This window comes from Rhinolophus sinicus, linkage group LG10 (assembly GCF_036562045.2).
Source record: "Rhinolophus sinicus isolate RSC01 linkage group LG10, ASM3656204v1, whole genome shotgun sequence".
Taxonomy (NCBI): Eukaryota; Metazoa; Chordata; class Mammalia; order Chiroptera; family Rhinolophidae; genus Rhinolophus; species Rhinolophus sinicus.
The window spans coordinates 67243448-67269937 of NC_133759.1; the positions used below are offsets into that span (position 1 = coordinate 67243448).

The 26490-nt window shown below is 36.8% G+C and overlaps 2 protein-coding genes across 2 annotated transcripts; both read right to left on the reverse strand.

Moving 5' to 3' along the window:
• Positions 1–2336: 2336 nt before the first annotated feature.
• On the reverse strand, positions 2337–3292 carry LOC141567349 (olfactory receptor 2AJ1-like). The gene is given in 2 exon segments (XM_074314094.1): positions 2337–2752; positions 2755–3292. Coding segments are annotated over 2 exon segments (954 nt in total).
• A 10307-nt stretch (positions 3293–13599) lies between these two features.
• On the reverse strand, positions 13600–14535 carry LOC109437610 (olfactory receptor 2T33). Its single transcript, XM_019716937.2, has one exon. It carries the CDS (start codon positions 14533–14535, stop codon positions 13600–13602), a length of 936 nt encoding a protein of 311 aa, XP_019572496.2.
• Positions 14536–26490: the final 11955 nt, after the last annotated feature.

Genomic DNA, 26490 nt, shown 5'->3' on the forward strand with positions numbered 1-26490 from the left:
TTTCTATGTTGTACCTACATTCCTGTGACTACTGTGTAATTACCAGTTTGGTATGGATGTGATAGTATTTGTTGTTTGTGATTTTATGTAATTCTGACATTTTGTTTCAGCAAATTCCTCCTCAATTTAGCAGGATAGGGGCAGTTAGAAACAGAATTTGCTTGTGCCCCCGGGCTGCTGTTGCACCTTCTCTACAGCACTTTTCCCCTCTATCTCAGATATTCACAATAAAGAAATATCCAGGACACTGTCTATAACAAGGACGGAACTGATGTGTGAACATTCTTCTCTGCAATACTTGCTTATTTCATTGTGCAACAAAGCATGGATCATGCATTTCAAAATTAAATAGTTTATATATTTAGAGCCCATAGTAATAGAATATGAATGTTACATATTAAATAACTTTTAATAGATGTTATTCTCAGTGACATTAACATTATGAACTAATTATTAGTTCATAAATGTCATGTATTAAATAATACACATTTAATAGCATACTATACACTGTATAAATGTTACTTATTTAATGATAATAATGCATTCAAATTTTTCCTGTTTTATTGAGATACAATTGACATATAGCACTGTATTAGTTTCAGGTGAAACAATGATTTGATATATGAGGTGTGATCAGAAAATACGGTGAATGTTTAAATAAAAAAAAATTACAATAAGACACATTGCCATTAATCCCCCTCAAAATACTCCCCCTCACTTTGAACACACTTATCCCATGCTCTTACCACTGTTTGAAGCAGTTCTGGAAGTCCTCTTTTGTGAGTGTCTTTAGTTGCGCTGTTGTGATTGCCTCGATGTCATGAATCATTTTGACTTTGGGGAAGAGCCAGAAGTCTTACGGTGCCAGATCCAGTGTATAACTTGGATGAAGACACATCGTAATGTTTTTATTTGACAGAAATTGCCATATACCAGAAGCGATGTGTGACATGGAGCGTTGTCATGATGGAGGATGAAGTAAAGACACTCACGAAAGACGACTTCCAGAACTGCTTCAGAAAATGGCAAGAACAATGGGATAAATGGTTCAAAGCGAGGGGCAGTATTTTGAAGCAGATTAATGGCAATGTATCTTTTACTGATATGTTTTTAAAAATTTAAACATTCACCATATTTTTTTATCACACCTCTTATGTTTATATTGCAAAATGATTACAACAAGTTTAGTTAACTTCCAGACACTTACAATTATTTTCTTATGATGAGAACTTTCAAAGTTTACTCTCTTAGCAACCTTCAAATATACAATACAGCATTGTTAACTGCAGTCACCGTGTTGTTCATAACATCCCAGGACTTATTTACCTTATAACCGGAGGATTGTACCTTGTGACCACCTTCAACCATTCCACCTATGGATGTTTGATAACTGACTGTAAGATTTGAAATAGAATTTTACTGTTTCATAAAAATACAAAAATTATATGGATACATGTCTCAACATAGATATGCCCCATATACTATGATTGTACTATAAAAGAGCATTTTTACAATTTGCTACAATATTACTGGGAGGGAATTAGAAGCCTTGGGTCATCCTTGACATCTTGTAAGTGACTTTGGTGATTATAATTGGTAACATAGAAGGGACAATACATTTTCAGATGTATGTATCTATAAACCAATTACCTGTGATAACTTTATTTATCGTTACCAGGGTTTTGAAAATACTCATTTTTTTCCATACTTAAAGAGATAGAAACTTTGAATTTCTTTCCAGATATATAAATAATAGATATCTGTTGTCACACAGCATCCTAACCATTTGTCCCTACCATCCTTTCCTTAGGGAAAGAGGGTTGCGGGGTTGTCCCTCTTAGGGGTTGAGTTTATAGGTTTCCTCTCTTGGTCCCAGTATGCTGGGTCTGCAGTCAAAGACGAGTAAGTTTCCTCAAGGGAGGGACGACTTAAGCCAGATGGGACCCCGGGGACCCCCATGAGTTAGCTTCTGAAACTAGGAGGGATGCCCCTCCTCCAATGTTTTCTGGAAGCTGCTGACGCATGCTTCAAATGTCCAGCACCCTATTATGCTAAGGAACGTTAATTGAGTGAAACTACCTCGCTCCCGCTTAGCTCATGGGATAATTGCCTTGAGAGACCTGCTCCCCCAGGGGTTGTACACACCGCACCTTGGTCATGCGGGGACAGCATGCACAGGTTGCTTTGGGACAATATGATTGGGTATTGGAAATATGCAAGTTGCATTAGTGGTGTAAGAGTTTTACAGACCCTGCCCAGAATCATGTGATGCCTATTGTAAAAAAGCAATAGATATCCTCTAAGTATTGATTATGGAAATAGAGACAACACACACTTCAATAATTTTTCCTACTATTTTTATGGAGAAAGTTACTTTTGAGCATATTTTTCATTGCATCCAGAACATCTTTATTTCGAAAGCTGTCGATGAGTGGGTTGAGTGTGGGTGTGAGGATGGTATAGAATATTGCCAGGAGCTTATCCTGGCCTGGAGGGTGGTATGATGTAGGTCTCATGTGTATGAAAATAAGTGGCCCACAGTACATTATGACCACAATCATGTGGACAGAAGAGGTAGAAAATGACTTTTTTTGTGCCTCTGGTGATTTCATTTGAAGGACAGTAAGGAGAATTTGGACATAAGAAGCAAAGATAAGGGAGCAAGGGGTGAGTAGGAAAATGATGCCACTTACATAAACTCCTCATTCATAGTGTGTTGTGTCCACACATGACAATTTCAACATGGCAGGACCTCACAGAAAAAGTGAGCAATAGTTCTCGAGCCATAGAAGGAAAAGTGAAGTGCATAAGCTGTGTGAACTATGGAGTTGACAGTCCCAACAAACCAGCACCCTGTAGCCGTGAGGAGGCTTACATCATCATTCATAAGAATCTGATAGCACAGGGGGTGACAGATGGCTACATAGCGATCATCGGACATTGGGACCAGGAGAAGGCACTCACCACCCAGGAGGGTGAGGGATGGAAATATCTGAAAGCCACAACCTGCAAATGAAATAGTTCTGCTGCCTGACAGAAAGTCAGTGACGATTTGGGGAACGATGTTAGAACTATGCAAGATATCCATAAAAGAAAGATGTCTGAGCAGGAAATACATTGGAGTATGGAGCCGTGAGTCCCTGCAGGCAAGGAGGATTCTGACTGTATTTTCTGTAACAGTCACAATAAATGTGATGACTATAAAGGAGAAGAAAACCAGACTTGTTCATGAAGAAAAGAGTCCCAAAAGAATGAAGTCACTGCTGAATGTTTGATTCCCAGTTCCCATCATGAATTTCCTCTTGTACCTAAAAAGAGAAAAATAAACAAACAAGAGCTAAATAGATAAGGCAGAAAAAGTAGTGTAAATCTCAATCTTATTCACATTTAGCTACATAATGAAATAAGCGGAAGTGATGCATATTTTTGAATTAAAGTCAGAGAACTCTCCATCAGCCTTTGAAGTTGGCGTGTTTCACAAGGCGGATATTTATTTTTTCTAATCAACTGATAATATTCAGTATACTGAGTGGGCTGTTAACTCCATGTAGAGTTGCAAAACTCAGTCTTTTCTCAAATGTCACCTTCTACAGAGTACTACATTTGAACACTCTATTTAAATTCTTAATACTCCCAACCATTCACCCACACTTTCCTGATCCTCCATACTATGTTGTCTTTTGATTTCTTTTTGCAAATGAGTTTTTACCTTTTACCATACTAAATAATAAAACTATGAACTATATTTATTGTTTATTGTCATTCTGGACCACGAGAATTTCAACGCCACCATGGGAGATCTTAGTTTTGCTCCTCATATGAGGCAAATGGCTAGAATAGTGCCAAGTAGATTGCTCAGTATTTGTTGCGTACATGAATAAATAAATGGGAACAGAACTCAATTTTCTCTCAGAGTTTTCATGTAGCTAAAGCTTAAAAAATTAAAATCTATTATTTCTAAGTCTTCCAAATATGATAAGTAATAAAATGCTGTTAAAAAAACTAGTTTAACCTTGATTTATATTCAGTCAAAAACAACAATCAATGTAAGAATATATTTTATTTTGGCCAGTTTTATTAACTTCTATATATTAAATTATATTAATTCTTTATGTAGAGAATCATACTTCCTTTATGATATTATTTATACATGGGTGGTGTGTACTTAACTGTTTGTTTTACTATTATTTGTGCAAACAGTATGTATGATCTATCTCTCAATATAAATATATACACACACACACACATACACACACACACGGTACCAAAAAAAGTATACACATTTTAAGAAAAGAAAACTGTATGAAAATTGTAATACTCAATATAAACCGATAACAAAGGATGAATACAAGTCATGTTTGATTTCTGCAATTGCAAGAGGTGCTCAAAGTGGTTACCATCAGCATCCAGACACTTCTGATTACAGTGAACTACTGCTTGAGCAACGTTGACCGAAGTGTCCACTTGTATACGTATTTTTGGCATCTCCAGTATGTGTGTGTGTGTGTGTGTTTGTCTATCTGTGTGTGTGTGTATTGTAATTTATAAATTTATAAAAATACAATCCAGGTTTCTGATTGTCAAGAAATGGCAAGGTCATCAAAAATAAATTTAAAAATGTAAAACGTTATTTACCATCATTAGCAATTACTTATAAGTTTCAATAAAATAAACTCATTTTCACCTTTTGGGAAATAAATGTAAAAATATGTCACTGATAAAATAATTTGTATTTTTAAAACTTTACTTTTGGGGATAGTAAGATTCTTTATTATAAAACAAACCTCTTAATTCTATTTTTAATTCTGTAGACTATTAACACTGTTTTGCTATGATTGCAAGAATTGTAAAAAGTCAACCTATGAATGAGGTTTGCAGATGAATGACTGTGTAAGTGTTTCTGGCTGTCTTGACTGATTTATCCCATAGCTCAGGATAATTTGATATAGGCATAGATTCAGATTTAAGGGCAGTGGTGCCCCCATGTACTAGTTGATGATAAATAAGTCTCTAAAATCAATGATTATTACTGACAACTCAAATTCAGTATCATTGTATCCGAACTTGTTGACTTTTTCCAACTGTCTAGAATCATTTTCTCCCTTTGGTTTTGCTTTTTCCATTAATGGTTTACTTTGTTATAGTCATCCTCATTCAAAAAGTAGTATTCCATTTTAGTGTTAAGAAGCATGAACGATGTTTATTTAGTATTGAATCCCCATTACTTAGCAGAGTCCCTGGCTCATTGTAGGTTCTCAATAAATGGTAAAAAAAAATTATTGACTTGTGTTTCTATGGCTTCTGACATCAAAAGTTTTCAATCATGCATTAATTATACTTACTTTTTTAGAGAGTTTGTGTTGTCTCCACAAGAATGTCTATATTTTGTTTTCAATTATTGGAAGCATTCTATGATAGATTCTCTAATATCTTAGTCATCTTACTTCTCCCTCCTTCTCCCAACTTCCATGAATCACTTGAAGTTTCTACATCTTTCATGACTCTTTGCCTAACCAGTCAACTAGGGGTCTGGAATATCCTCCCATGAGATGCAATGATGGATAAAATGACATCTATGCCATCCAGGATCTTGAATGAAATCTAATCTTGAATCCAAAGAGGAATGTTCTAGTGGTGTGCTTCCTCAGTCTAAGTTAAAAAGTGGAATAAACACATGTCCCATGTCTTGTAGTCTCTCCCACATGTGTGCAACTCTGATTCCAGGTAAAGTCTCTTTCTGGCCATCTGACATCAAATGTTCCTTTTTTGTACTGCTAAATGTGAGAAAAAAAATGTAACACACCGTTTACACCCCTCTATTCTCTAGAAGATTGGAGGCTAATCACAGAAGATGATATCATTTTAGAGGTCATTGTTAGCTATCAACACAGCCATATCCCAACCCGCCTTTCCAGTGAAAAGAAAGGCCTTTGCACCCTTTACTCAGATTCACTCAATTCATTCTTACTACTTTGCCTTTATCTAGGTTCTTAAAATGCACACTGTATCTGTTCATTTTGACCTAATCAGATTCAAAACTATTTTTTCTTTTCACCACCAGATCTCTCAGTATATAGATAAAACTCACAGATTATTTATCTACATTTAGGTTTTACTAGGTGAAAAATTTTCACAAATATTGATAAGACTACACATTCATTCAATTATTTATATGCTCCTACATTGTATTTACATTAAAATTTTGACTGTAAGACAAAAGACAAAAACACCAAATTATTTCTTCCTGAAAAATATTTATTTTGAAAAGTGGTTGATATGGAAATCCTGGGGAATATGAAGACTGATATAACCCTTTATGTTTTATACTATATGATAGTGCTGCATTTATTTTTTGAATGTTTCGAAAAACCTATAAAATGAATGATCCACTTGATATAATAATTATATGCTCTATTATAAAACTTCAAACATCAGACATACTTGGTGGTGTGTAACTGATTCAAGATAACTGGATGTTATTGATAATTCACTCAACTGTAATGAAATTTCATAGGAGAGACAGAGTCAGACATTGAATTGCCTTGAATATGGATGGGGTACAATCATTACTTGTTAAAAGGAGTTGATGTGGAAAACACGTACTGTAACTGTATGATAGATATTCCCTAGCCTAGGAGTGAGCTTGTTATTGACTCAAATAATTATATTAAGAAAGTACAACATAAGCTAAAAATTTCCACATGCTTTGAAGAGATAAACAAGAAAATTTAATGCAAATACAGTATTTTTAAAATAGTTCATTTTTATCTCATTGTAACACAAAATACCAATGGGACATAAATTTATGTATGAAATGAATTTCTACAAAATCAGGATGATAATGGTACATGCTTAACAGGGTTGTTTTAAAGATTAAATGAGACACATTAAACAACACACACAGGGCATGTGCCCATAAACATCCATGCACAGGTATACACAGACATAGAACAGCCTAGCATATAGTAAGTACTCAGAAATAATAATTACTATTGTTGTTTTGATTGTTATTATTTTTATAATGACTATATTACTATTTCTATCATCATCATCATTATCACCATTTCTTTATATTTTAAATAAGCATTTAAGCTACAGTAGTGATAGAGAAAAAAAAGGAGAGAGAGAATAATACTCAGGATCTGAGAAAATCTGAGTACAGCAAAGTGCAATAAATGGTTCGTCTGAAGCACACCCTGTACTCACTCACCGCCTGGTGACTTTGGCCACAGATGCTGTCTGCAGAGCAGCAAGCAATTCAGCCTGTGGAATGAGCCTGTGTGGCCTGGCTTCCTCACCTAGGCCCACACCTACAGGCATGTGTGAGAAAGTACAGCAAGCTCCTGATTCTGAAATCAATCAGCAGAGCTGGTGACAGTTTCATTTTATACATGCCGTTTGACATTTAATTGACTATTTTTGCTTTTCTGACATTTCATGGCACTGCATCATACCCCCAAGAATCATCTCAAGGTGCTCTTACATCTACTTCTGGTTGTTGTCATTCCAATTTAAGGAAATCCTGTGGTTAGTGCCTCCCTGGGACCTCACACTCACTGTGCCCAAGTAAGTCTCTTGAAACAGGGAATGATCCACCATTTATTAGGTTGATGCAAAAGTAATTGTGGTTTAAAAGGTTAAAAATAATTGCAAAAACTGCAATTACTTATGCACCAACGAATACAACTAACTGCCCAAGCCAGAAATCCAAAGTCTCCTGACGTCTCTCTACCTGTGCCCTCTTCCACATGCAAGTCACCACATCCTTCTAGTCCACCCATGTAAATGCCTTCCATACATGGGTCACTCCTTTTTCTGGTGCCACACAGCACATGTGGCATGGATTGCCCCCCAAATACCCCTGCTAATGTCTTCTTTCCAGTGAACCGACCTGCATGGGCTCAGCAGCAACCACATGCCTCAGCGCTCTACTTGAAGCCAGCAAACTGGCTAAATCAGGTAAGGCCTGGAAGAGACAACAGGAGAGTGGGAGGTAGAGCTGGAGGCAAATACCCTTTGATCCATTTATTCTGCAGGTGATCACAGGACTCTATAGCAATACTCCCTGAGCCCCTAGGGGGATTTGCTACTGATCATTACAAAGTGGGAATATTAATGGGAATATTAACTCACTAAATTGTTAAAAAAATTTCACTGGGGAGGGGAAAAGGCAGGAAGTTGCTCCATGGTAATTGTTTGATCTCCTTAGCATTCCTATCATCATCAATTTTAGGGGTAAGGATCTAATACAATCCCAGGATAGATAGAAACTCAAAGTATTATAACACAGTGATGATAATTTAAGTAATTGTTTGCCTCCAATTTCTCCTTACATAAGTTTACTTTTTCCTCTAGTCAATGTTCTTCTTTCTGGAACAGTTTTGAGGATGCAAATAATCTTCTGGGTGATACTCAATGCACATTCCGTTCCATTTACATTTTGAAAAATCTCCCTACCTCTAGTTCCTATTTCCAATGAAATTAAAATACGTATATATACATGCCATTGCCTTGCATCTTTGTCACATCCATATTTTTTCTTCCACATAAACCCTTTCCCACCATTTCTCAGGGCTTTAAGCTTGCAATCTTAAGATTTCATATAAAATTCTTCTTGGAGACTTGCTCTCTTTAAGTCTCTCTTTTTTGCTTCTCTGTCTTGCTCAGAACTGGACTGCTCTGTCAGGACACTGTGTTCGATCTACAGGCTTCACTGTCTGTGTTCATGAGTGTTTTCTGCGCCTGGAGGGTGACCTGCTCACCCCTTCCTGACACGGCGCCCTGACGATCCCCAGGGCCCTGCTCTCTCAGCCCATTAAACTGCGCATGCCCAGGAGAGGAGCCTGCCGCCCAGCCCTTTCACATCTAACATGCTGGGCTCCCTGGCACCTCCACGGCTCACAAACTGCCCCTTCCGCCGGGTGCGGGCCACTCTTCACATCATTCAGCTGTCTACTTCAATGTCACTTCTTCCTGAATGACTGAGAGGCATGGGGTGAGGCCTCAATCCAGGAATTTGCTTCACAGTAGCTGAGAGTTTTCAGGAAAGAGGGGGATAAATGGTTTGGGAGGGTGGAGAAGAAGCAGGAGGACACTTATCACCTTGAAGTACTGCTGCATATTGCTTCGGGGAGAAAACACAGCTGTCCTAGAAAGGGTGACATGAGGAGTTGCTTTACCAGGGGACAACTGAAGATGGAAGTGAAGGGAACGTGTGCGTGTCTGTTCTACTTTTGTGACAGGCCCTTTCCTAAGTGCGAGCTTTCAAAAATCGGACAGCTGAGTTCTACGTGAAGGTGGATTTTGCCCTGATGAGCTTGTCCCTATTTTTCAAAAATGAGAACATTGAACCAACCTTATACATTTATAGTGAACATTAAATGAGAAAATGAAAATGAAATGTTAGGCAAAATGCAGTCAGAAAGTGATTAATGAATGAAAGATACTTTATTTTATTGTATCTTATTGTTGTTATTATAGTTATTTGACGATGTAAACTGTTTTTACAGCCCCCCCATGAAGGTTTACCTAATCTACTTAATCTATCTTAAAAAGACTATAGAAATAAAGTTTTAATGAAATTATCCTTTGATAAAAGTTTGACCGCATTTAGGAAAACAAGGTTTAAAATACAATAAAATAACCAAGCTCCATTACAAAATCTAAAGCATGGCATTTAGGTCTAAGATAAATTCCTCAGTTAGCATTTCCTCTAAAGTATGTAAATTCCACTTTGAAAATACCCTGGGAGCCTGCAGAACTGGATCTGTCCCATGCTTCCTGATATTGTCTTCTTTAGATCATTCTTCTCTTTATTCCATGTGACAGGAAAACAGTTCCAACTAAAATGCTACTAAAAAAAAAAGTTACGAAAGACAGGTTCAGATTAAGCAAAGGTAAAATGAAAAGGTAAAAAAAATTAAATAATTTCTTTATTTTTATTTTTTAATTAAATTTATTAAGGTGACATTGGTTAATAAGATTATGTAGATTTCTTTTTTAATTAAATTTATCGGGGTGACAATGGTTAGCAAAGTTGCATAGGTTTCAGGTGTACAATTCTGTAATACATCATCTATATATGACATTATGTGTTCACCACCCAGAGTCAGGTCTCCTTCTATCCCCACAGATTTGACCCCTTTTCCTTCTTCTACCAGTCCCACTCATCCCTTACCTTCTGGTAACTACAAAACTGTTGCCTGTGTCTATGAGTTTTTGCTTGTTTGTTTGTTTTGTTCATTTGTTGCTTTCAGTTTTATATCCCACATATCAATAGAGTCATATGGTTCTTAACATTTTCTGTCTGACTTATTTTGCTTAGCATAATAATCTCAAGATCCATCCATGTTGTTGAAAATGCAACTATTTCATCTTTTCTTATGGCTGAGTAATATTCCATGTGTGTATGTAGTATATCTTCTTTATCCAATCATCTATGGAAGGACACATTGGTTGTTTTCATGTCTTGGCCGCTATCAATAAATCTGCAATGAACATAGGGATACATATCTTTATGGATAAATGTTTTCAGATTTTTTGGGTAGATACCCAGAAGAGGGATTGCTGGGTCATATGGTAATTCTAGTCTTAATTTTTTGAGGAACCTCCATACTGTTTTCCACAGTGGCTGTACCAATTTACATTCCCACAGCAGTGTATGAGGGTTCCTTTTTCTCCACAGTTTCTCCAGCACTTGTTATTACTTGTTGCGTTGATAATAGCCATTCCAACAGGTGTGAGGTGGGTTTGACTTGCATTTCCCTAACAGCTAATGAAACTGAGTATTTTTTCAAATACCGTATTTTGTTGTGTATAACGCACATTTTTTTACCCAAATTTGTAAGGGAAAAATAAGGGTGCACATTATACATGGGTAATACTAATACCATATCTATATAAATGTATTTAATTCTTTTATTTATGTTTATGAGTTAAAAATGTAACTCTAGAAATCAATAACGATATCCCTATGTGAAATAATACCCTGGAATATGATAATTGGTTTTCTTGAACTTATGATGAACTTGTAACAATGAAGAGTTCTTGGCTTATGATGTGTAAATATCATATTACCTGTACGTAAAATTTCTTGTGCCTCATATCAGTCCTTGTGTTTTGTAATTATTTGTTACATAAAATTTCTTATATCACAATATGTTAAAAATAAATGCTAAAATTTCTTTATAATACAAAAACAAGAACTTAAATATAAACAAATAAAAATTTGAATTAAAAAATGGAAACAAAAGATTTTTTCCCTGAAAGTTTAGGCCAAAGACGTTGCTCATTATACATGGAAGCGCACTATACACGGCAAAATATAGTTTCTGTTGGCTGTTTGTATGTCTTCTTGGGATAAGTGTGTTCAGGCCCTCTGCCTATTTTTAAATTGAATTGTTTGTTTTTTTGTTGTTGAGTTGTATCAGTTCTTTATATATTTTGGATATTAGCCCCTTATCGGAGGTGCTGTTTGCAAATATCTTCTCTGTTTTGGTTGGTTTCATCCTTGTTTTGTTGATGGTTTCTTTTGCTGTTTAGAAGCGTTTTAGTTTGATATAGTCCCATTTGTTTATTTTTGCTTTTACTTCCATTGCATTTGAGGTCAAATTCGTAAAATCCTTTCTGAACCCAACGTTTAGTATATATGCTTTTTTCTATGCAATTTATCGTTTCAGGTTTTATATTTAGGCCTTCAATTCATTTTGAGTTAATTTTGGTGTATAGTGACAGATAGCAGTCTAGTTTCTTTCTTTTGCATGTGGTTTTCCAATTTCCCCAGCACCATTTATTGAAGAGGCTTTCAAGTGTACAATTCTGTAATACATCATCTATATTTTGCATTATGTGTTCACCACCTGAACTCAAATCTCCTTCTTCTAAACATTTTATTTTAAACTATTTTCTTAGAGTTGATTTTGTATTTAATTGCTTAGTCTTTGGAGAACACATAAATCTAAGCATGGATTTAGATTTATAAATATATAAATTATTCTCTTTGCAAAACCAACAACCTCTTTAAATGTGTCAAATTTATTGGTGGAAAATTGTTGCAGTTATATACACTCATTTACCAGTATAATATAAGAAATATATCCTGAACACCAAACCCTAAATTTTGTAACCTATTTTTTATCCTTCTCTTTTGGATAAAAATTACCTACTAGAAAAAATGTTTCAGATTTTTCAATGACCAATGGAATTGGAATATTTTGTTACAATGTATAACTAAAGCAAACAAAGAAATAAAGTTACAACTCAAGCCAATGGATGTAGAGGAAAGGATGTATTACATAAACATCCAGTTTAATTAAAATGTTAATCTTTTAGAAATAAATAAAAACAGATTTGTCAGAAAAGTATAATAACATGTAACCCAACATATTTTATGTCAAATATTTCAAATAGTTTTATGAACATCATATACTATTTACTAGATAACCACCAACCATCAAGTTCTGTTTGCTTTGGAAATATCTTTTTGTTTCAAAGATGAAAAAGATAGTTCATAAAGGAAGATACACACAGACAATGAGCCATTGCAAAAGTACTGAACATCATTAGTCATCAGATAAATGAAAATTGAAGTGGGAATGAGTTAGTACACCATACTAAAATAGCTAAGATGCAAAAGGTTGACTTTACCTGCAATTGCTGATTGAAGCAACTGGTACTTGTGCTTTGCTGGTGGAAGTGTAAAATCAAACAACTACTTTGAAAAACAGTTTACTAAAATGTTAATCGCGTATCTACCAAAAGAAGTAAAAACAGTGATCACAAAGAGGAGATTAATAGCAGTGTTAGGCATAACAGTTCCAGACTGAAAATAACCCATATGTCCATAAACAAAATAGTAGGTCAACAAATGATAGTATATTCAGAAAATAGAATATTACTTAACAATAAAAAAGAGCAAATAACTGATACATGTAAAAATTTGAGAGGATCTTTTAAAACATAGAACTGAGAGAAAGAAATAACTTAAAAATACCTACCATAGGTTTCATTGATATGAAATTCTAAAAAATTAAAGGAGAGAGATATCAGTCCAGTGGTTGTGTCTGGGGTTCATGTATCCCTGGACAAGGGCATGTTGGACCTTCCCGGAGTTTTGTAAGTTGTGTCTCTTGATAGTGAGTGTGAATTACAAGTACATATGTTATTGAAATTGAATGAAATATACATTTAACATGTGAGTGTTGTATTGTTTGTAAATTATACCTCAAGTAAAACAAATTTCAACAATCTACACAATTGCTTGACTACTTAGGTCATTCTTTAAATAAATATTTATTGTGGGGTGTGGTGTAGACACCTTTTATTGCAGATTTGTGATTCACAGATTTTTAACAACCCACAACTTGATTTATACATGACAACTTAGTCAAATGAGCCCATAGCATGGAGATCCTTATAAAATTCAAAGTAAAATAGGAACAAAAAAGCCAGATGTAGATATAAATATATATAAATATATAAATTTATATATATATATATATATATATATATATATATATATATATATATATATATTCTTTCTATGAAATCCCACACTTCCAGTTTGTACGGCCTTGACATTTGGGGCAAATTGATGTAATCTTAGCCATGACTTAAGGCAGCACATTTCCCCAGCCACCTTTTCAGGGCTCCCTTGACCTTGCTGTTCCTCAGACTGTAGATGAGGGGATTCAGCGCAGGGATGAAGACAGTATAGAATGCTGATACCACCTTATCGTGGTTGGCCAACCTGTAGGACTTGGGTCTCATGTAGGTAAAAAGGGCAGCTCCATAAAAGAGTCCCACCACACACAGCTGTGAGGAGCAGGTGGCAAAAGCCTTGTGGGCTTCTCCTGAACGCATCTGGAGAACAGAAAAGAGGATGAAACCATAGGAGGTCAGGATGAAGGAAAGAGGGACCAAAAGCATCAACACACAGCAAATGTACATGACGTTTTCAAAGACAGACGTGTCAGCACAAGCCAAATGCACCAGAGTGGGGGCCTCACAGAAGAAATGGTCCATCTCATGAGCACTGCAATATGGGAAGCTCAGGGTAGCAGCAGCCTGCATTAGCCCATCAGCTGCCCCCAGGAACCAAGACCCCAAAGTCATTCTCTGGCACAATGGCCAGCTCATGAGGATGTGGTACCTCAGTGGGTGGCAAACAGCCACGTAGCAGTCATAGCACATGGCTGCTAAAAGGAAGCTCTCTCCACCACCCAGCGTGAGCGAGACAAAGATTTGCAGCCCACATCCAACTGGGGAGATGAACTTCTTGCCGGTCAAGTAGTCAGCAGACATTTTGGGCACAATGGTGGCACCCAGCAGCACATCCATGAGGGAGAGTTGGCTCAGGAGGAAGTACATGGGCGTGTGGAGCCGGGGGTCCCAGTGAATCAGGAGAAGCATGAGGGCATTGCCCACTAGGGAGGAGAAGGCAATTGTCAGAACCATCACAAAGAGAAGTAGGTGGGCTGCTGTGTGCTCGAACAGCCCTAGGAGGATGAAGTCTGAGGTGGTGTTTGTCATGTCCATGCTTTCTGCTGGTGTGACACTGCAAGTGAAGGAACAGATGAGAGAATGTTCATCATTTAAAATGCTCTATTTGAATTACTACTCCTTGAAAAGCACTTGTGTGAAAATGATGAAACCTCTTTTAGTTCCTTCATCTGATTTTGCAAAAAATTTTTAACTTGGGCATAAAATTAATTTCAACTTTCTCATTTTCAAGGTTTTCAGTTTGCTTAATATGGAATAACTACTAAAAGTTATTGATAAATTTAAAGTACTTTGTGTGTCTTTGTGCTACTTGATATAAACATAAATGAACAAGAAGGAAATTATTTACCTAATTTGTCATTCATATTTGTCCAAATTTATATTTGTCTTAGAAGCTGAATTAAATCAATGTGGTTAACTATATAAAAGCTAATTACTTGATAATAAGGGTTGCACATATATAAGATATCAAAATTTATTAAAACTTATGGAAATCAGGGCAGCCAGATGGCTCAGTTGGTTGGAGTGCATGCTCTTAACAAGGTTGCTGGTTTGACTCCCACATGGGATGGTGGCCTGCGCCCCCTGCAACTAGATTGAAAACAGCGACTGTACTTGGAGCTGAGCTGGGCCCTCCACAGTTAAGACTGAAGGACAACAACTTGACTTGGAGCTGATGGGCCCTGGGAAAAACAGACTGTTCCCCTTCCCAATAAAATCTTAAAAAAAAAAAAAGCTTACCAAAATCAGATAATTTTTCCTGACATGGATTAATCCAGGAAGCCAAGAAAACTCGTATATTCTTAATTCTAGAAACTGGAAGGACTGAGTCTGCAGATGAAAACATAACTTAATTTGGAATTGTTAGTGCATTTAATTTGATTTTACTGAGGTATATACTGAAAATAATAATGATCTTCTTAGAATATTTTCCTCCCAATATGAGACTATAATACTAAATGCAGACTTTCATTAACTGTACAAAGGCATTTTACGTAATTATACTATTTCCCTCACAGTCACAGAAACGCAACCTTTGCCAGGTAAAGAAGAGAAAATAAAACTCCTTATTCTTCACCCAACATAGAGATAAATTAATTTATTTTTCCTCTAAGTCTACAGGCATTTTTATCACTGATCTGCTGGTACTGAAACTGTTGTAGCTAGTTGAAAACATACGCCCAACCTGAGGACATGGAGATGCTAGGTCAGTCTCAAGGACAAGGTCTATTTTAATGAAGAGTCAAGGCAGAAAGAGCCCACCTCTCCCATGGTTATCCTGTTTGCTCCCTTTCCCCCATGACTCATACCTCCTATACCAGAACGCCAATCAAGATGGAGAAGGGCAATGCAAAAGGCTCAATCACTCTCTAACTCCAATGCTTGAGCATCATCATCATACCGGCAGTATTTTGCTTGACAGCTCCAGTTGGTTGTTTCAAAGTTAGAAACACAGTTCCTCTTTGCAAATGCACTCAGCATTTCCCAAAGCTTTGCTATCTGCACATCCTCGTATCTGTGACTTGTGCTCTGTACACCTAGTAACTGTATGAAACTCCTGAATGTGGCCCTTTTATCACTTTCTCGAAGGACTGTAAAGCCCTCCAAACTCACTTCTTTGACTCCTATTTTCCATTATTCTGATCTCCCTTATTGTTGAAGATTGATAAAACTTTAAACTTGTTTAAAAGCCAGTCTGTTGTGTTGGTTAAGTTTCTTAAAATAATTTTTTGCCATCATCTTACCCATTTTTAAGTGTACCCACAATACAGTGGCATTAAATATATTAACAATGTTCTGTAACCATCACCATTATCCGTCCCCAGTACTGTTTTCATCTTCTCAAACTGAAACTCTATTCCCACTAAACAATAACTCTGTATGCCCTCCCCCTGAACTGGCAACCACCATTCTACTATTCTGTCACTGTAAATTTGACTACTATAAGAGCCTCAGCTAAGTAAATTATACAGAATTTGTCTTTTTTGTGACTGGCTAATCCCACTTAACATAATATTCTCAACATGTGTTAGAATTTCCTTCCTTCACGAGGTGAATAATATTGCTTTGTCTGTATATACATTTTCTTTATTAATTCATTTCATTTATGGACATTTGGGTTGCTACCACTCACTTCAGTTGTACATTTAAAGATTGATTTAATGGGATTTTTGATAACAGATGTTATTTATTTTTAATTTTGATAAGGTAAACAGATGTAGAAAAATATAGCAATTTGAGCTAAACTTTTGCTTTATATCATATATGAGAGGTGTATGTGTTTTTAGAGGTGCGTTGCAAAAATTTATATGAATATTAAGTTTAGCAAATACATTTTTATTATGAAGTTTGTAATTTTGATTAAGTATTTTTTAAAATTTGGAATCATTAGCACTGAACTTTTGAATGGAGATAGGTGACATATCTATGCATTTTGTCTTAAAGTGAAATAAATCCATAAAAACAATCACCCATTATGGATCTAATTGTCTATTCAGCATGCTATTTTATTTACAATATTTAATGGTAAGATCAACTAGAGGTGTCACTTAATTAAAATGAGTGGTAGGTAGGTAATTACAGTTCTCTAAGATACAATAATGTTAAATTATTTGTTGTATAAAAATTTCTAACTGTATTTTCATATTACACAAGTGAGACAATTTTCCACTAAACAAAAATGTTTGTAAACCTGCACAAAAAGGATTAGAAGTGATAATTCTTAAGTAAATTGACTATTCATACAAAGCATGGTTTTAGAAAAGGGAGGCATTAACTCATCTTAAAAATAAAATACCTATAATTGTATTAAGTGGACAAATGGAAGTTCAACACTGACTAGTGTAGGAATAGGAAAATTTACTACTCTGAAAAAAATAAATGTTTTTTCTTTTTTCACTATAGTTTCCAAAAGCTATCTTTTCTTTTGTTTCCAGTCTTTAATTAGAATGGTGCTAAAATTATGATATCTTCAGTCTAAATTACAAAATCATCCTTTTGCAATGATAATAGAAGGCACAAATATATCCCCTCCTTTTTCTCATAGAGTAATCATAAAAATTCAGAGGATTGCCTATAATTTTCCTTCTGTATTTTTCTGGTCCCTGTTACTCTAACTTAACATTAAAACTGCAAATATTTTTTGTTCAGGATACTGAGGTGATTAACCAATTTGTTCTGTAAAAAATAAAATAGTTACATACACATCATTTATCGGACTGAATTGACAGGTTATTACAAGAGGTTTAACCTGATGAGTGTGTCAGCTAGCATGTGTTTCAGTTTTTCAGATTGTAGACAGAGTATTTTATTTGAAAAACTATATAGAGGAAGTAGTATAACTGTGGGTTTTTTGGAGTTCAAAATTCATAATCAAATTACTAAATATTAGGACATTAGTGTGATCTACTCACGTAAGATAAAATGATGAGATGAACCCCAACAGGCTGGATCGGCACCCCATCTGAGTAGCCTCATCCCAATGCACCTCCTGAAAAGGAAAAAGGACCTTCTAGTCTGGCTGCGTCAGACTCACTCATCTCAGTGCCCAGAGTGTCCTCTTAAGGGGCGTGGCCTAGTGCCATCTTTTGGGGAAAATATTATCTTATAAGCATGCCAGAGCTTCATAAGTCTGACTCTTTGGGTGCCAAAGGTTTTTAATTTTAGAGATTCCCATAACTTCAACACACTTCCTACATTCTTTCTGAAAGCTAATTCATAAAAATCAAAATGAGAAAGAATCATTTATAAGAAAAAGTAACACGTAATAAATGTTCTTGAAAAGGGATGATGACTGAAAAATACATTAAGGAGTGAATTAATGTGATTCTTGCATTAATGTTTAAACATGATAGAGAGGGAAGATTAAAGAATGTGTTATCGAGAGGCCAGCCTTTATTAGACAGTAATTAAAATGGTAAAGCCCATGGTATAATTAAGATATTATTTTTCCTTATTGAACTTCATTTGACTGGGGCATTAAAGCTTCTGTCTGTCTGTATCTGCATAGTACAATTTTATTTTGTTTGTTTGTATCTGAGGAATAAAATCTGTAATAGCAATGACAGTTACAGCAGATTACGTTTATTGTGTCAAGAACTCTGCAGTTTGATTCTGCATGGGTGTCTTTTCAGTATTTTGTTATGTTTGTACTTCATATTTTTAGTTTCCAGGAAAAACTTTGTTCTTGGCTCCATTTTTACCACTCCTGTTACCTTGGCTTGTCTAAGAGTATATGTAATATCACATTCCACAACTATAAAATTAAAAAAAATCTCTCTCATGGAATAGTTGATGGGAAAACCTGCCTCTGCACGAATGTGAGCTATTGTCATTGCTTAATCCAGGTGAGCTGTAATGGCTGCCATTTTGTTTAGAAAGGGGAACGCATCATAGGTTTTAGTTACACTTCTGCCTTTTGATGTTGAATCTATCAACGTGGCAAATCCTACTCTGATTTAGAACATAATGTACCCCTTTAGGGCAATCTGTTTTTGAAGTAAAGCATATTATTTCCTGTGCAAAACCCCAGGCTCTTAGCTAAGTACAAGTAGCAAGCACATCGTGGACAGGGAGCATATCAGGTTTCAGGTAAGACTTTCAGCAGGAGTGAAACTATCATTTTCAATAAGTTTTCATTTTTCTTCTTTTGAATTCTGCTGTGCCTGGGCATACAAGGCTGTCAAAATTATGCTCTAGGAACACAGGCTGTTACTATCTGATGGGGAAATAGCCTTTGCACAATGTAAACCAAATGCTCTGTGGGTTTCCAGATAAGGTCCATATCAGAAGAAAATAGACACACCACTCAGAACTCCATCTTGAAACTAAAATTACAGTAAACCTGGGTGTCTAAGTTGAGATTAATTTAGGACTATTTATAAAGGTGTGGGTGGAATTTAGGGAAACAAAAGAGAGGTTGTACCGGCCGCTCATTTTAGCAAGAAGAGGAACTTTTGCCTGCCCTCCTGAAGCTATGCAGAGATGGAGACAGTCTTGGGTTCACACAGATGGCTGTGTGGAAAGACCATCTAACAGGTGTCCTGACCCAGCCAGAGGGCAGAGCCGAAAGCCACAGACCAGCAGGCAGGAAGCAAGGGGATAAACATCACCTCTCTTTGCCCTCCCCACCCCCATAGGCACACGTGTAAGACAGATGTTGTTGGCATGTGGGAATTTTACTGGGGAGTGCTCTTAGAATCAACACCCATGAATTAGAGGAAACAGAATTGGGCACAGGCAGAGGTTGGACTGTGACACAGTCAGGACAAGGGTCTTAGCCACCATGGAGTGTTCTGAATTGGCCCTTCTATATTTTCCTGCAGTAGGGTAAGTGGCCTCCTTTGGGCACTCACAGGAGCATTGATTAGATGTGGCCTGCCCCTAAGAAGGGAGCATGACCTTGGGCTAGGCAGTTTTCCTCAACCCAATTCCCTGCCTTGGGAAGGGCTTAGCTGAGAGCTGTCAGTTGCTAATGAACACTCCCAGCAGGTGGGAAACAAGTACCTCGGTCCTGAAAGTGGAAAGGGATATAGGAAGAACCCTGTGCACACAGGTCCTGCACAGGATCGTCTGGGAGCTGGGCAGTCATACGGCAGAGTGAGGAGCCCTTGCATGCCACTCGCACACGTCAGCATCCTGTAGCATGAAGCCAGTGGATCAGGTGCTGAGCACACAGAAGACATCTAGCAAGAATGATTGGTGCCATGAAAATGTGGTTTCCTTCCAGTATAAATATACAAGGTGGTTTGGAATTTGCCCACAAGGAATATGCTGGCATAAGGAGCTCAAAACACTTGCTGGCAGGCTTAGCTTTTGGTTTAGAATAAATGTTAGTGTGTCTCTGATAGAACATCAGCACTGAACTGAAAACCTGGAACTCTAACCAAAAGAGCTTACGGTAGAGGCAACGAAAGCACACATTTCCCAGGTGGGTCAATCAGACTAGAGACGATGGAACCTGCATCGTAACAGAGTGCCCTAGTGTCTGCCCAGACTCTAAACAACAGCTCTGAGAAGGTCTCTGCACTGGGCTTTTTCTCATATGTCTTTGCTTTGGGCCATGGACTGAACTAGTCCTCCAAAATTCCTGTGTTTGTACCCTAACCCCAACGTGAAGGTGTTTAGAGATAAGATCTTTACAGAACTCATTATGTTAAATTAGATCACATGGGTAGGGCTTTGATCTGTATAATTAGTGTATCTATGAGAAGAGGAACAGAGCCTCTCTCTCTCTCTCTCTCTCTCTCTCTCTCTCTCTACACACACACACACACACACACACACACACACACACACACACACACACACAGAGGCATGGAGCAAAGGCTATGCGAGGACACAGAGAAAAGGCAACCTTCTACAAACTAGGAAAAGAGGCCTCACTGAGAACCAAATTGGCCAACACCTTGATCTCAGACTTCCCAGACTTCAGAACTATGAGGAAATACTATCTGCTGTTTGATCTCCTGTCTACAGTATTTTGTTATGGAAGATTATGGGTGCAAGTCTTTCTGGAGAAGGATAGCTATATAGCAAACCCATGTAATTGTGGTGATGTAGGACCTTCTTCCAGGTGAGCTAGTCTCTTCATTGGAGGAACTCTGGGACTGGAAATTGATTCAGAGCAGGAGACGTGATGATGGACTCTGATTTCTTTCCCTAATGGTGGCTGGCATCAGTCTTCCAGTCCCCAAGTCTTCAACTGTGTTGGTCTATGAAGTAAGCAGTGTCACTGGTGGCTGAGCGTATATCTCACCCTAAGAATGTCCGGGTCCTAATTCGGCTGGTTAACATACTGGTACACATATGGAAATCATATTCAGCTCGCCTCTGAAGTGTTTGCAGACCTCATGTTCCATGTTATGCGTGGATCCTTTCATTCCAACTTCTATACGTAACTCTGGTCACACGCAGTGTCTGAGCCTTTGTCGTGGCCCAAATGCCCAGTCACTATGAACCTCTCAGGTATGCCTTTGGTGTCCTGCAGAGTGTATTCCAATGACACCTTGAAGTCTCCTGGGAATCATGGTCAGTTGGCTGTGCATGATACCTGCTGGCAACATGTCCTCTGCTTTTTGATCTCCTGTCCAACACTCAGCCATGGTCAGCCGGGCATCATCATCTTACCTATCTTACCTTGTGATGTTTAGTTTTATACCTGAACTATAGGACCCAGCTCGTTTTGAATTCACACTGCAATGCTGTTTGTAACCAAGTTTACTGAGATATAATTGACATGTAACATTGTGTAAGTTTAAGGTGTACAATATAATAATCTGATACATGTAGATATTCTAAAATATTTACCACAATAAGTTTAGTTAACACAACCTTCACCTCACGTAATTACCTTTTTGTTTTTGTTGTTATGGTGAGAATGTTAAAGCCTCTTCTCACAGGAACTTTCAAGTGTACGATGCAATATTGCTAACTATACTCACCACGCTGTGCATCAGACGGAGGAAACACACTTCAGTCAGGTGATCTTTAGGGTTGCCAAGGTGTTTGGAGGGTAAGATCTGTGACAAGCAATACAAAACAAATTGCAAACTAGACATTAATTGTCAACCAACCAGTTATTGTTTATGTATATTTCTTAAATTTTGTTTGAGAGTTTAAGAGTTTACTACAAAAAGAATCATTTATGTTTTTCCTTTTCAAAGAGTTCAATCATATATTATTGTAGATTTTCTCCAATTTACGATAAATATACCACTTTTACATAAAAAAGAAAAGTGAAGAGTTGTGTCCACAATTATGAAGACCAAAGTGAAAAATAACAATAAGCATGCTTTTCAAATATCCAAGTAATGGGATCCCTGCTATCTGAGATTTAAAAATTGAACACATTGCTTCAATTTTCCTTTACACTGAATTTCTATTAATATAGACCAAAACTAGATAGTGAATTAATTATATTTGATTATTAATTTTTGTGTCACTTCATGAAATTAAATATTTTATATTTTTTAAGCAAAAGGGAAACATTAAATTCAATGACAAACCATTATTTTTTTCTTTGAAATCTACTTTATTTCATAGAACCACTTTAAATTTTTAAAAATATTGAGAAAAAAATAGAGACTAACCACACACACCCTGTACCTACTCTCCTCTGTTATTACCACCTTACGTTAGTTGGCAGGTTTTGTTACAATGGATGTTATCATAATATATCCTTCTAACTAAAGTCGATTCTTTATTCACAGTTTCCTAGTTTTTAATAGGTGTCTTTTTCTGTCCCAGGAGCCCATCCAAGACACCTCATTATTTTCACCTGTAGTGTCTCCTTAGACTGCTCTAGCTTTGATGATTTCTGAGACTTTCCATGACCTTGACGATGTTGAGCAGTATTGGTAAAGTGTATGTAGTGTGTCTTTATCAGCATGATTTATCACTGTTGACATTGACCTTGAGTATAGGATGAAGCAGTATTTTGTTAGGCCTCCCCAATGTAAAGTTAGTCTCTTCCCCCCTCTTTTTCCATACTGTTTTCTTTGGAATGAAGTCATGATGCACAATTTTTAGGAGTAAGGGGTTATACTCCTTATTGAGGTTGGTGTATCCAAAAATTATGTGGAATTCTTCAGCATGAGAAACTTGTTCCTTTCCCCCTCACGTTTCTTTGATTTTTAAAATCGTATGTTTATTCAGCATAAACTCATGGATATTTATTTTATACTTTGAGTTATGATCCAATACTATTTTATTCATTTTCTTGCTCAAGTTGTTTCAGACATAGTCATCGATCAGTAGCTCTTTTAGTAAATTCTAGTTTCCCTCTGACAATTTACAAAGTGAGGTGTTTTTTTTGTTGTTGTTGTTTTGTTTTTTTAGTACTTCCCTAATTTCTGGAAGTACCAGATTCTCCCAGTCCATCTGTATATTTCTAGCCACACTCACAGAATCAGCCATTCCTCTGGTTCCTTTTATTGAAGAATAGAGTTTGGAACCAAGATTTAGACACTAGGTATGCTCTTTGTACAGTGGCGTGTCATGGCTTCTAGGGCCTCTCAACTGACAGAGCAAGGGAGTAAATATGTGTTTACTAACAGGTGTATATAAACTTACTACAAACATTTCTGTGTGTAACAGTGTGTATACAGTTGACCCTTGAACAAGATGGGTTTTACTGCACAGGTCCACTTAAACAGATTTTTTTTTTTTCAATGAATGCAGTAAGCTCTTTGTATCCCACAGTTTTGCACCTGCAGATTCAACCAACCCAGATCAAAAACAGTATTTTGGATTTCCAAGCGTGATATTCCAATTGCAGAGTCTCAACCTTGGATCAAAAATACTGCTTTTGATTTGGCATTGGTTGAATCTATGATGCTAATAGCCAACTGTAGCTAACATTTGGGGAAGTCAAAAGTTATACATGGGTTTGTCGACTGCACAGCAAGTCGGTCCCCTAACCATGTGTTGTTCAAGGATCTACTGTGTATCTTATGCTAAACATGAGTGTGTTATGATTAGATTAGCATCCAACATGTGGATACTAATCCAGTAACATATGGATTTTCTAGTCTATCACTTGCTTAGTTGTAAACTGCCACTTTAACATTATAAAACCTGTAACACTGTAACATTTCCACCATCCACCATCCATTGTCCATCCATCCATTCACTTTGTTGTTCAGTTCCTGTATTCATGTATGGCAGTATTTGTGCTAATCATGGCGCTGCAGGAAACACATTATCATTAGAGTATAGTACACATGTACAGTTTTTTTTGCTTTAGTCTTACAGGCCACTCAATTCCACAGCTACTTAGTTCATCACCTTACCCCCATCCCTTCAGCTAAGTTATTTCACAAATTTATAATTCAGTTAGATTCTCTTGTCACATCCTCCATCACTTCTTGAATATAATGGCATCTTAAATGACTTTTAAAAGTTTACGTACATTAAGGTTCACTCTGATTTCTATGGTTCTGTGGGTTTTTGACAAGAGCACAATATCATGTAGCCACCATTAACAAAAGAGGACTTTCCCACCTTAAAAATGCTCCTGTTCTTCACATAATCAAACAATTACTCCTATCACCTCACTGTGGCAATCACTGATCTTTCTACTGTGTCTTATATATTTGTCTTTTTCCAGAATGTCATAAAATTCTAATGGTATAGGATATAGCCTTCTCAGACTGGCTTCTTTTACTTTGCAATATGCACTTAAGATTTATTCATGTCTTTAGAGATCATCTATTTTTCCTGTGTGAGTTTTTGGTAGATTGTCAAGGATTTTGTCCATTTTATCTAAGTTATCCAATTTGTGGTCCTAGACTTGTTTATCGTGCTCCTTCATTTTCATTTTAATGTCCATGGGATCCAAAGTGGATGCTAAGGGTCAAAATGGCTAGACTGTCTTGAGTGTCTTCTCTTGTATATGCCATCCTCTATGGACTCCCCTGTGCCTCTTGACTGGGAGGGAGAGAGGAGCTTAAACTAAGAGTATTTCTCTTTTGGCTCCCTTCCTGCTGATGACTTCAGTCATCAGCAAAAGTCAATGATTCTGACAAGGCAGCTGCATTTGTTCTCCATTGCTGTGGAACAAATGACCACACATTTAGTGACTTAAAATTAAACACACATATTTGTTATCTCTCAGGATCCATAGGTCAGTGGGTGGCTCCAGCATAATTGGGTCCTCTGCAATGGAACTCACAAGCCTGAAACAAGGTGTTGGCTGCATTATGTTCTATTCAAAGCTCAACTGGGAAAGATTCACTTAAAAGTTCATGTGGTTTTTGGCAGAATTCATTTTCTTGGGGTTGTAGAACTCGTAGCATCTTTCTTCTTTGAGGCTATCAGTAGTTAAACTCTCTGACCTCAAAGAAAGTGCAGTCTCTCATTTTGGACCTTCATCTGATTAAGTCAGAGCCAAACAAGATAACCTCCTTTTTATTAACTCAAAAGCAATAAAATTAGAACCTCAATTACATCTGCAAAAGACCTTCATCATTACCATGCACCATCACTTAATCAGTGGGTGACATCTCACTGCATTTGCCACATGCTACTGGTTAAAAGGAAATCACAGGCCCCACCTGCACTCACGGGTAGGGGAGAATGTGAAGGTGTGGGCATGAAGCATTGAGGGGGACCAGTGTGGGTCACTGTAGGTTCTGTCTTGCCACAGCAGCCACCTTGGCAAACTCCCTTTGATGTTCAGGTAATCGTCCCATCTCTCAATTAATCCCGTTTTGAATGAGCCATCCTGCCTGAGGGACATCAACTTTCCATAGATGGAAAAAGTAAACTTTAGTAATAATTGGCTATCTTTAAAGTTATAAAAATAATTGCTAAAACTCATAAATGAAACTCTGCTCTGTTGTTTTTCAGTAAACACTCTGCTTCTTGGAGAAGAAATAAACCATTCTTCAACCCATGCTTATCTCTTTTATTAAGTAGATAAGAAAACGACTTATGTATAGTGCCAGGTAGGTACTAGGCTAAGCAGGGGGGATCACTTCATAAATTATGTAAATGTCTAACCACTATGCTGTACACTTGAAACTTATAAAACAATATTGACTGTCAAGTGTAATTGAAAATAAATTATAAAAAAAAACCACCCTAGTCATTAAATTAGGGTCATTATTTTTGTTATCTTTGATTGGCTATTTCAACTTATTGTAGGCCCCAAACCCATTATTTAGAGCATGATTCAAACCAATAATTATTAATAGGGGCTTTTATGCTCATGCTTCGTGCCTGTCATGACCATGGTTACATGGTCTGTAATTATGGGATGTAACACAGTAAAACAAGAGGTAGATGGATAAAGAGGTTGGCAGTATAGATATTATGGCAGGTGCTTTTTTCCTAGTAGCTCTCATTTTGTTTGTAAATTAAAGCTGTGCAGCTTCACAGGGAGCAGAGGGGAGGTGGGAGGCTCTCTGCTGTTTGTTTGTTGTTATTGTTCCGTTGCAGTGGAAGGCAGCAAAGAACAAACACACACCCACAATGGGGTTGAAGTGGAAT

What these genes read in the sequence shown, in the direction of transcription:
- LOC109437610 (XM_019716937.2), bottom strand. Translation starts at nt 14,535, where the DNA reads ATGGACATGACAAACACCACCTCAGACTTCATCCTCCTAGGGCTGTTC.